The sequence below is a fragment of the Oreochromis aureus genome, linkage group 8 (genome assembly GCF_013358895.1).
Source record: "Oreochromis aureus strain Israel breed Guangdong linkage group 8, ZZ_aureus, whole genome shotgun sequence".
NCBI classification, from domain to species: Eukaryota; Metazoa; Chordata; class Actinopteri; order Cichliformes; family Cichlidae; genus Oreochromis; species Oreochromis aureus.
Window position 1 is genome coordinate 27,160,084 of NC_052949.1, and position 12,578 is coordinate 27,172,661.

At 38.6% G+C, this 12,578-nt stretch overlaps 1 protein-coding gene across 4 annotated transcripts in view; it reads left to right on the forward strand.

Annotated features, from left to right (window-relative positions):
• The window catches only part of dnah9 (dynein, axonemal, heavy chain 9), a 167,059-nt gene that overhangs the window by 94,880 nt on the left and 59,601 nt on the right, over nucleotides 1-12,578 (forward strand). For all 4 annotated transcript variants that reach the window (XR_005614072.1, XM_039616385.1, XM_039616386.1 and 1 more), the window contains 2 exons: nucleotides 2,700-2,861; nucleotides 3,113-3,346. Coding sequence is in view for 3 of the 4 variants with exons in the window: in XM_039616385.1 (XP_039472319.1) it covers nucleotides 2,700-2,861; nucleotides 3,113-3,346 (396 nt within the window). In the remaining variant the exon portion in view is untranslated. The remainder of the gene's footprint in view (nucleotides 1-2,699; nucleotides 2,862-3,112; nucleotides 3,347-12,578) is intronic.

Sequence of the window (12,578 nt, forward strand, 5' to 3'; positions counted from 1 at the left end):
GTTTTATCTGAATTAAGAAGCAGAAAGTTAGCGGCCATCCAGGTCTTTATGTCTTTAAGACATTCCTGCAGTTTAACTAATTGGTCTGTGATACCTGGCTTCATGGATAGATAGAGCTGCGTGTCATCTGCATAGCAGTGAAAATTTATGCTATGTCTTCTAATGATACTGCCTAAGGGAAGCATGTATAATGTAAATAGAATTGGTCCTAGCACTGAACCCTGTGGAACACCATAATTGACCTTAGTGTCTGAAGAGGACTCTCCATTTACATGTACAAATTGGAGTCTATTAGATAGATATGATACAAACCACTGCAGTGCAGTACCTGTAATACCTACAGCATGTTCTAATCGCTCTAATAGGATATTATGGTCATCAGTATCGAATGCAGCACTGAGGTCTAGCAGGACAAGCACAGAGATGAGTCCACTGTCAGAGGCCATAAGAAGATCATTTGTAACCTTCACTAAAGCTGTTTCTGTGCTGTGATGAGCTCTGAAACCTGACTGAAACGCTTCAAATAAGCCATTCCTCTGCAGATGATCTGTTAGCTGTTTGACAACTACTCTTTCAAGGATTTTTGATATGAAAGGAAGGTTGGAGATTGGCCTATAATTAGCTAAGACAGCTGGGTCTAGAGATGGCTTTTTAAGTAAAGGTTTAACTACAGCCACCTTGAAGGCCTGTGGTACATAGCCGATTATTAGAGATAGGTTGATCATATTTAAGATTGAAGCATTAATTAATGGCAGGACTTCTTTGAGCAGTTTTGTAGGAATGGGGTCTAAAAGACACGTTGATGGTTTGGAGGAATTAATTATTGAAGTTAACTCAGAAAGATCAATTGGAGAAAAAGAGTCTAACTTAACATTGATGGTACTAAAAGTAGCTGTAGATAATATTACATCTGTGGGATGATTATTGGTAATTTTTTCTCTAATGATAAAAATTTTATTTGTGAAGAAGTTCATGAAGTCATTACTAGTTAACGTTAAAGGGATTGTTGGCTCAGTAGAGCTCTGACTTTTTGTCAGCCTGGCTACAGTGCTGAAGAGAAACCTGGGGTTGTTCTTATTTTCTTCAATCAGTGACGAATAGTAAGATGTTCTGGCTTTGCGGAGGGCTTATTAATGTTAACCATTGTATTATATTTAGATTTTGATATAGTACTGTGCAAAAGTCTTGAGTCCACCCACATTTCTTTATATTTTGCTTCCAAAAAGCCAAAGTGTCTTTCAATTTTCAGTTCAGTTCTTGTACCTGAACATTTATAGTGTTTGTTTGGTGTTTTTTATCATTTGATAAGCCACTTAACACTGACCTGTTATTCATTTAAGCATAAAAAAGGCACCAGACTTCAATGATGAATCAGTGTTGCATCTACACATAACAGACGCCTTAGCAAAGAACCAATTTTAAATTATGTCTTTAGGCACTTTGTCACTAACAGTATCACACAAACAAATGAGGTGTTCCCATTTCTTTAATCGAATCTACAACAAATGCCAAATAACACAGTTTGACTGGAATAACATTTTATTATTTTTCCGACAACAAGATGATTTTCAAAGACCTATTAGCAAAACACTTACCTCAGCCATATCTCTGGGGTTCCCAAAGCCTCATCAGAAATGCTCTGAGTAGAAGGATGGCTGTCAAGAAATCATCCTCAAAAAATAGAAGCATGAAGAAAAGTGTGAGGCATGCCAAATTACATTACATTTTTATGCCATATTGCTAAATTCCCTGATGAACATTAACCATCTCAAAAGGGAGATAATTGAACAACCTCCAACAAAAGGATGGAACGTTGCAAAATATGCAAGAAAATTGTTCTAGCTAAAGGTGGAAACAACAACGCTGTTTCACCACTTTAGCCAAAAAACACACTTGTGGTAATATTTCTTTGGGTCTGACTGTTCAGCTCAATGTGGAACAGCCATGTTTCATGCAGTCTTGAAAAAAGAAAAATCATAAAATTATTATTTCTGTTGACGTCATCATTAGTAATTCAGATCAAATAAATCTGCCCTGATAAAATAACAGAAAAATTGATAGGTGGGGAATAAAGAGCTGCTGTAAATGAGCGGAGAAAGAAAGAGGCCACAGTGCTCACTATTATGTTAATCCTGCTCAGAGTGGTAGACGCGACTTTTTGTCATTGTAAGATGTGAGTTAAATTAGCTTAGTGATGTGACATTACGACATCTTTTACAGTAAGTAAATCCTCAGCCTGTAAATAGAATATCACAGTGATTGTGAGGTAGATGTGTGGTGTTTTCTTTCTCTAGAGTTAATTATAATCAGAAGTGTCTTTGGGTATGCCTCCTGCATGTTTGTTTCTTCTGTCTAATGTATCGAACATCTGGCTGAGCTTCTCAACAAGCCAGCTGTTCATCTCCAGCGGTGAATATCAGTCTGACGTAGCCCCCAGCTCAGCATATTGCTTTAATTCACATCTTTGCTGGAGGCTTTGTGTGTTTAATGATGGAACTGCAGAAAATTAATTCACAGTGTTCCATTCCCTCTCTTGACCATGAAGAAGGATACGTCTGAGCAGAAGTGCTCACTGTAACTCCAATCAGAAGGAAGAGAAATGAATTTGATCAACTGTGTTTGACTTGACACTTGATTCTATTTGACCTCAGTGTGCCTGTCTGTCTCTTTGGATATGTGTGTGTGTACATGTATTGCAGGTGGCTTTGTGTTTTTCTCCAGTTGGCAGTAAACTGAGGGTTCGCAGCAGGAAGTTCCCAGCAGTAGTCAACTGCACAGCGATCAACTGGTTCCACGAGTGGCCACAGGAGGCTCTGGAGTCGGTCAGCTTCAGGTTCCTCGAGGAGGTCGAGAATATCAATGTGAGAACAGTTCATAATCTAATACAGTGAGGTGAAGCTACTCACCTAAATGATTTTCACACTCTGAAAATATAATTTCAAATGTCAACCACCGTGACAGAGTGAATGTGATATTAATTTAAGAGTACCAGAGGCCCCCGAAAATTAAATTCCAAGCCTGAGCCTCAAGAAATATTACTCTGTATCTAAATCTGCCCAGTCATCTGCTTTTAATGGGAACTAAACAGTTGTAGGACTTTTCATTCCCACAGCCCCAAGTGAAGGAGTCGATCAGTAAATTCATGGCTTATGTCCACATGAGTGTCAATCAAATGTCGAAGGAGTACCTAGCCAACGAGCGGCGCTACAACTACACCACGCCCAAGTCTTTCCTGGAGCAGATCAAGCTGTATCGCAGTCTGCTGGCCCAGAAGAGCAAAGACCTCACCAACAAGATGGAGCGGCTGGAAAACGGCCTGCAGAAGCTCAACAGCACCTCTGCTCAGGTATTCATCTACACTGTGTTTTGACCTTCACTGTGTGAAGCGAGACATGTTCACACTTTGACACTCGGGAGGTTTTCAGGTTCATGTGCTGAATTACGGGGTCTGTGACATGTAAGCTGATATGGTTTAAAAAGTAACCTGCAAAAGTGTGATGTAGAAACTGGAAGCACGAGTTCACAAAATAATCTTACCACAAACCTCATTTACTAAATGGTGTTATTAAACTTGGATATCAGCTTGTAAAATGCCTCTTTAATGTAAGCCTTGTGTATAGATTGTTTTATCAGAACATGGATTTTTATATATTAATGGAAATAGAATATCTAATAGTTAGAACAACAAGCCAAAGTGTTCTTTATATTCTTTATATTTATCTATACGAAGTCAAAGAAAAAAAACAACCTTTTTTATCATTAAGAAGTGTTACTCTTACTAGAACTATGTGTATCATGCTGCAAAAAATATTTTATAGTTTTGAAACAGATGGTGATACCAGGGTCATAAACTGTATATTAAGGTCACACTTTCATTTTCAAGTCTCGACTTTGGCAGTTTTGGCTCTTGCCATCTTTTTTTAAAACCAGATATGATTGTATTTAGATAGGATGGTAGCGCTGGGGAGTTACTGGATAATGCAAGGTCAAGGTGCAGGCACAGTGAAATATTAAACTGGAAAACTTTGGTCGGGAAAAAACTAGTTTAAAATAAAATGTTCAAAGTAGGATGAAATAATAATAATAACTCTCATAAATAGTAATTTTAAAAACCAGCATTACAAAATACTTTCCAAAAATAAAGAATAAGCAAATTGTTTTGTTCTTTATATGACTATATATACTTTAAAAAAAAAAAATAAATACACAATGCACATATTGCTTTCATCCCCCCATCATATGCTGCTACTCCCTTTATTCTATTGCACAATACTTTGTCACTTTCTAGAACCGCCTGCACTGATAGTTATGTTATTTATTCACCAGGATATAGTTATATATATTACTTTGTTAGTGCAAGACATAGTATCGGATAACTCTACCCTACTGTATATTACTGTACACTATTCTTATTGTATATATTGTATATCTTATATCTATTTCATCTGTTTCTCTGTCTCTCCTGCTGCTTTGAGCATGTACATGACAAAAGAATTTCCCTCGGGATGAATAAAGTTGTTCTTATTCTTATTCTTATATCAAAACAGGGCAAGCAGCATTAATTAAAATAAGATACAGTGTGACTGTGTAGTAAAGAAAAAATAAAGTTAACATAAAATTGAAAAGTTCTAAACAATAAAACTGTGATAAGCTGAGGATGTTAAAGATATAAGATGTTTAATAAAATTTACAAGAAAGCTGTACATTATAATTAAGTCTTTGTCATAAAAAGGAAACATTAGCTATCAATACCAAAACTGTTCCAGCCTGATACAGTTCCAAACTCTACCAGGCTGCAATACAGAAGTGTCTCAAACCTGCATTCGTTCTTTTTTTCTAATGGCCAACAGGGCCAGCTGCTCTGTTTTCACAATTCCAGTTTTGTGGAAGTCTGTGAGAAAACGCTCCCTTGCTCTTTAACCTGAGTAGACACTTTTCCTGATTTTTTTATGGGCTCTAGTGCTAGTTTAAAGTCTTCACTAAGACATCAGGACATTTGGACTTCGTAAATTATGGTCCACAGCCAGAAAGGAATTGAAACAAAGGAATCCTTAGTTACTGACTCATGACTTGTGATTAACAAGTCATTAATCAATAGTGGCTTCATGTATTTTATGAATGGTACATCAGGACTGTAACACTAGTTTGGATTGAGTACAAGAAAGCCTACGACCCAATGCCCCACACATGGATATTAGAGTGCTTTACACTGTATAAAGCCAATGCATTAATTAATGCACAACTCCAAAGCAATCGCATAACTCACCATCAAGTGTGGCATATACCAAAATGATGCACTGTCCCCACTGTTGTTATGCATAGGCCTCAAACCCCTAAGCCAACTCAATGCAAAGAGTGGATACTGATAAAGATTTAGGAGTGGAGTGACTTTCAGCCACTTCCTATACATGAATGTTATCAAGCTGTATGCTTGAGTGAAACATTGACTCACTGGCTCTGATCCATAATGCAAAAGTGTACCACAGCTGACAGGGCCTAAGTTGCTGGCTGTCCAAAGGTGCCACACAGACAGACAAGGTGCCCCAGCTACCAACCACCAACCTATATCCGGTTGGTATCTGGTCAACCATAGTGGTGGTTGACAAGGAACAGAAGTCTGTAAATGTGGGATAAATGTGAACACCCCAGCAGACAGTAACATCAGAAAGAAGGAGCACAAAGAAGTACCAGAGGCTGAAGGCACAACTGCAGCAGATGTGGAAAGTAAAGTCCAAATTTTCTTTCTCTGTCTCTCTCTTACTCACACACACACACACAGACACACACACACAAACACACTTATATAGGTGTGTGTCTGTGTGTGTCAACAATACGTTATTGCACTGCTTTCATGCCCAAGCTGTAGCTCATCATTAGTTTGTGCAGACTTGTGCATCCTGGATACTGACAACGACCAGATGGTCCCACATCAGTATCATCATAACTTCTTTGCACTTGTGAATTTCTTTGAGAATCCATGTCAAAGTATCTTTAATTACATATGAGTCTTTATATAACAAGGCACCAGATTTCATCAGTCAGCTCTATGCTGTTAAAAAGGGCTTTGCTGGGTAAGGCCATTTAGCTGCTTCAAGGTCCAGGTTAAAGTCAAAGAGGGTTCTTTTCTTTTGTCCTGCATCTCTTCTTGTTAACATTTAGTATTCAGTCTCTAAAAAAGAATCAAAATCCTGGCTAACTAATATTTTGAATATTTTATTTTGCATAATACAGCTTATAGTTACCACCAGACTGTATGTTAACTATTTAAAATTCTCTTTTATGCCTTGTACTATGTTTTTTCAGTATGAAAATATGAGCTTGTTTCTGTTTTTTTTCCTTTAACATTTCTTTGCCTCTTAAGCATTTTTTAACAATTTATCCTCATTTTCTTGGTTTTTATTGTTATTATAGCAATTTTATTTTTCTTCCATAGGTCATAGTTAAAGCTATGACAGTGTTTGTGCTATAAGTGAAGCATTATTTCTGGCCTAAAATGGCCAATATGCCATTTGACCTTTGAGAACCAGGCAAAAAGAAGCTCTCAGACTATGAACATGTTTCAAAAGTATCTCCTTCATCAAAGATGTCATCAGTGTCAAAGAAAGGTGGGTAGGAAAATTGATTAGGACTTAGGAGAAGAGAAGAGTGGTGCACTGAAAATCTGAGCAACCTAGCACTAGTCTCCTTAAGAGCGTGACTCTGGATGTCTGCTGGGTTGAAACTACAATAGGCAGAAGATGGACTACAAAATACATCTAATCCACCACAAGTTGTACTTAGCTTGTTGTTTTAGTCAGGTCAATTAAACGATAAGAGACTGTGAAAAATACCTCTGCATTACAAGTCTAAAGAAGGAGGACCATTTAGGGACAGGTTTACTGTGACAGTGCGAAACCTTTTGGTGTTAAAAAAAACCTACTGGATTTACCTAAGATGTCAATTTTGTAAGTGAGAGTTGTGGACAGGATTATTTTTGCAGCTAGCCTTATGGTATATGTAGTTGTAAGAGTTTCGCTTCCGGGAGAATATTTTCATGAGCCATGCAAATGTGTTTTACAGAGTTTGCGGCACACAATTTACTGCGAGTTGCACAAAATCTAACTCCAAAAAAAGCATGTCTTATGCCTAAGGTGCATGTGATGGTTGCTACTAGGGGTGTCAGTTTTAAGAGGGGGAGATGTTATCAGAATGAGTGTAATTGGCACTTTGTGTACGCGCAAAGCTGTGAGAGCAGGGAAATGTCTTGGAAAATTCAGCTATTAATATATATGTGTGAGTGTGTTAGATTTATGCCTGAATGTTGCTGTGCGCTACAAAAAAGGGGAATGTGGCACACTAACATATTAACACTGATCACTCATAATCATGTTTGGTGTTGTTCTACATATCATACAGGCCAGCTGTTCTACGTAGTTTCAGTGGAACAGTTTGTAATAATGCACCTTTCCTTTGACTAAATTCAGCACTCCACCTGACTCTCAATCCTCAGAACCCTATGCACTGTGCACTCTCAGAGAGAGTTTCCTTACACTTGATTATTTTGGTTAGTAGCGATTCCACTCTCTCCTTCCTGCTCTCTCATTGGGTCTGCAGATTTTTGACTCTCGAACTTTCGCTGACCTTGGTAGAATGTTGGTTATTACTTAAGTGAACTAGTTACATCATTGTGGATTGTAGGGCATTGCAAACCCTGCAACTGCATCATTACACTAATTTCCACCATTCAATAAATGGTAACCCTAACCCTAATTTTTTAGCCCATAAAATTAAATACATCTTATTTTCTTTCCAGCTGGATAGTGATCTAGTCGTGTTGATGTTCACTAACATTTGTTGTCCCTGTTAAATAAATATATAATGAAATAATGGCTTGTGTGACTGCAAAAGGACTTTTTATTTTGTAGTATATGGGAAAATGACTCTTGAATCTTTTCCTCTGTGACCTCAATAAGACTTGATTCGAGTGATTAAGCCTATGAACTCATCATAAAAATGTTTACTGAATGCAACGTAAGTCCTAGTTATTGAATTAGAGTTTGAAAAGAGAATAAAACAGGATAATTTAAAGGCTAATTCCTCGTGATTGACAAGTTGCCAACTAATTAGTGTGCCGTATCCTTAAGTTTCACAATTGGCTTTTTTAAGCCAGATGCCAAGTATATGGAGTGGCTCTAATATAGTGACAGGGACAATGCTGAGTTTAAGGCCTTTTAATGAGACTTCATTAACTTGGATGAAATAGTAGCACAGAGGTAGTAAAGCTAGCATTTATAATATTAGCAATGACAATTGAAGAGGTAGTGCTCTCTCATTATGGGTATGACATTATAATAAATACAGATATATGATTTTTACTAGCAGGGATGTAGTTGCAGTGATAGCTGTACATGGTGTAACAGTAACAGATGGATAAACATATCTGTATTTATGAATGACATACTAAGAAGACGTATGATTAATTAAGTACTTGCTAATACCTTACAAATGCTCAATAGTGTGACATGAATTATAAAGAGTTAGGGTTAGCAGTAGTAGAAGTGATATATATAATTAACATAGTGGTGGAAGTAGCACAAGTGGCAAGAGTAAAGGCAATATTAATGGTAGTAATAGTTGTATTAGTAACAGCAGTAGATTGAGTCTGCTACTGTGGCCATTTGTTCTGTGTGCCATAGACAGCCTGTTAATCTTACTAAACTGTAGATAGAGCAGACAAATACCTGGCTAATTTTTGTTTTTTCATTTGTATTACAAAGTGTTTAGCCAAATCATTAAATGTTTCCCTCTTTAATACATACACCTGGATCAATTTGTTTAAATGTTTCCCATCTCTAAACCTTTTCAGAAGAGCGATATGGAATATGAATAATGTAACACAAACTCTGGCTGTGAGGCAGCCCTAATGATAGTGGGTATACTGAACCTGTTGAGTAAAAGCAAAGCCTAACACACACACACAGCCCTGCACACACAGTTTCACTGTTACATACCATGCATCTCCAGTGCTTTGCATAAACAGGCCCACACATTTCCACCCGCACAAGATCACACATACATAAACACCCCATAAACAAGTGACGTTAGTGTTGAAAGCTGCAGAGTGAAGTTTTGTTTCCCGTCTCCCATTTACTGTAGGAACAGACGAACACACACACACGCACATGCATGCACACATGCAACCACACAGCCACATATATGAAATATACGGGGGGGGGGGTTGTATGATAATTCAGGAGCCTTCTAATTAGAGAGCACACCCTTTACAGCAGCAAGCCACCATTAGTGCACCCTGTATTTGTTAGTGCATTCACACTGATGGCTGCCCTATTGTAAGTACTGTTATTTAACATTCTGTGCAAGAGAAACCGTGGCTCACCGGGGGCTGCTGTGGTCATGATAAACAACGACCGGAAGGGTTCAAGCAAGGGATCTTTGTGTGTGTGTGTGTGTGTGTGTGTGTGTGTGTACAGTATGTGAGTATGTGTGTGTGTATGAGTCATCTGCTCCCCAGAGAACACATTAGTTTCATGTTTTTTTTTTCCCTCTTCAGTTTTACAGAGGTGGATTTCTACCTTTGGTTAGTTTGCGTTGTGACATATTTGTGCGTGTGCTGTGGTACTACCAGCTGAAGTAATATTGCATGCTAACTGTTGTACTACTAGTATAATACTTCTAGTATAAGTAGTACTAATACAAGTAGTCAAAGTACTGTAAGTTCTGGTAGAAGCAGTTGTAGAAATATTAGTAGAATGTGTTCCAGTTGCAGTAGGAAGTAGTAGTTTAGTTTTGATAAATTAGCAGCTGCAATAGTAGGTTTTGCTAAAGTAGATTAAAGACAATAATTTATTTTGTCTCGCATACTAATAAGGGGACAGAGCATTCCTCGTGAGCAACTAAATTACTTATACACAGCAACCATTATTTTATCAAAAATGTATGACAATAGGTAATTTATCTTAATCTGTTACATTCTAATTGTGTGATAGCATTCAAGTTTTTTCTTTTTTAATATTTACTAGTCTACAGTGGCTTGCAAAAGTATTCGGCCCCCTTGAACTTTTCCACATTTTGTCGCATTACAGCCACAAACATGAATCAATTTTATTGGAATTCCACGTGACAGATCAATACAAAGTGGTGTACACGTGAGAAGTGGAACGAAAATCATACATGATTCCAAACATCTTTTACAAATAAATAACTGAAAAGTGGGGTGTGCGTAATTATTCAGCCCCCTGAGTCAATACTTTGTAGAACCACCTTTTGCTGCAATTACAGCTGCCAGTCTTTTAGGGTATGTCTCTACCAGCTTTGCACATCTACAGACTGAAATCCTTGCCAATTCTTCTTTGCAAAACAGCTCCACAGCTGCCTTGTGACCGCCTCAGAGGTTGTCTAAGAGAATATTGGGAGCAACAACACCATGAAGTCCAAAGAACACACCAGACAGGTCAGGGATAAAGTTATTGAGAAATTTAAAGCAGGATTAGGCTACAAAAGGATTTCCCAAGCCTTGAACATCCCACGGAGCACTGTTCAAGCCATCATTCAGAAATGGAAGGAGTATGGCACAACTGTAAACCTACCAAGACAAGGCCGTCCACCTAAACTCACAGGCCGAACAAGGAGAGCACTGATCAGAAATGCAGCCAAGAGGCCCATGGTGACTCTGGACGAGCTGCAGAGATCTGCAGCTCAGGTGGGGGAATCTGTCCATAGGACAGCTATTAGTCATGCACTGCACAAAGTTGGCCATTTTGGAAGAGTGGCAAGAAGAAAGCCATTGTTAACAGAAAACCATAAGAAGTCCCGTTTAGAGTTTGCCACAAGCAATGTGGGGGACACAGCAAACATGTGGAAGAAGGTGATCTGGTCAGATGAGACCAAAGTGGAACATTTGGCCAAAATGCAAAACGCTATGTGTGGCGGAAAACTAACACTGCACATCACTCTGAACACACCGTCCCCACTGTCACATATGGTGGTGGCAGCATCATGCTCTGGGGGTGCTTCTCTTCAGCAGGGACAGGGAAGCTGGTCAGAGTTGATGGGAAGATGGATGGAGCCAAATACAGGACAATCTTGGAAGCAAACCTCTTGGAGTCTGCAAAAGACTTGAGACTGGGGCAGAGGTTCACCTTCCAGCAGGACAACGACCCTAAACATAAAGCCAGGGCAACAATGGAATGGTTTAAAACAAAACATATCCATGTGTTTGAATGGCCCAGTCAAAGTCCAGATCTAAATCCAATCGAGAATCTGTGGCAAGATCTGAAAACTGCTGTTCACAAACGCTGTCCATCTAATCTGACTGAGCTGGAGCTGTTTTGCAAAGAAGAATGGGCAAGAATTTCAGTCTGTAGATGTGCAAAGCTGGTAGAGACAGACCCTAAAAGACTGGCAGCTGTAATTGGAGCAAAAGGTGGTTCTACAAAGTACTGACTCAGGGGCTGAATAATTACGCACACCCACTTTGCAGTTATTTATTTGTAAAAAATGTTTGAAATCATGTATGATTTTCGTTCCACTTCTCACATGTACACCACTTTGTATTGGTCTTTCACGTGGAATTCCAATAAAATTGATTCATGTTTGTGGCTGTAATGTGACAAAATGTGGAAAAGTTCAAGGGGGCCGAATACTTTTGCAAGCCACTGTAGCAGTACAAGAAAGAGTACAGATAGACAAGTACAAGTAGGACTATAGTTAGCCAAATAGTGGTCATTTTTGTAATAATAGCAGAATGAAAAATAAAAGGTATAGTATGACTAATCACAGCTGTAGCAATAAGTACGTCTTTCCAGTAATTCTCCTGTTCAAATCAGTGTGGAGGTGTTTCATGTAATTGCTCTAAACTAAGCTCCTACCAAAAGCGGCTAACTCCTGACAGCTATTTGCACTGGGAAAAAGAAAAGGGAGGGTTTTCTCTTATATGGATAATAACTGGAAACTTTAGACACCCCGTTCCCTTAACACACAAACAGCCAGATGTTTTTTTGTTGCATGAATGAAGCTATACTTAGTCCACACGGCAATGTAAGCCAACACTGAAATCCCAAACTCTGTTGAATTTAAACGCGTGTTTTGAGTCCATAAGCCATCGCACTTGGATGAATGGGTATAGTCTTTTGGTTTTGTATTGAATTTTCTCTTGCCTTAAGAAATGGTTGTTCTAATTTACATTTCCAGCTGCAGGGAGTGAGAGTGGGCTGTTTTATACAGACAGTCAGGGGCACAGAGACATGTTTTTCCTACTTGGATTTCCATCTGCACTACATAAACACCGAAGCAGTGCAGATATATTTAATATCACGCATGTCTTTCACCAATTAGTTTGTCCCTTTTCGCCCCTCTCCCTCTTCCCATCCTCCCTCTTTTGCCCAACCCCCACCCCACCTATTCATCATGTTGATGGCTCACTTGGTGCTCGTCTAATGTTCAACTGCATATTTTGTACAGAATTGTCGCAACCCAAAAGGGCCGTCTTCCCTCAGGCCTGATTTTTCTGTTTGTTAATTAGCTGAAAGACAAGCATGAAAAGCAGTCTGTTTTTATTTCCCCAGTGCAATGTTTTGATG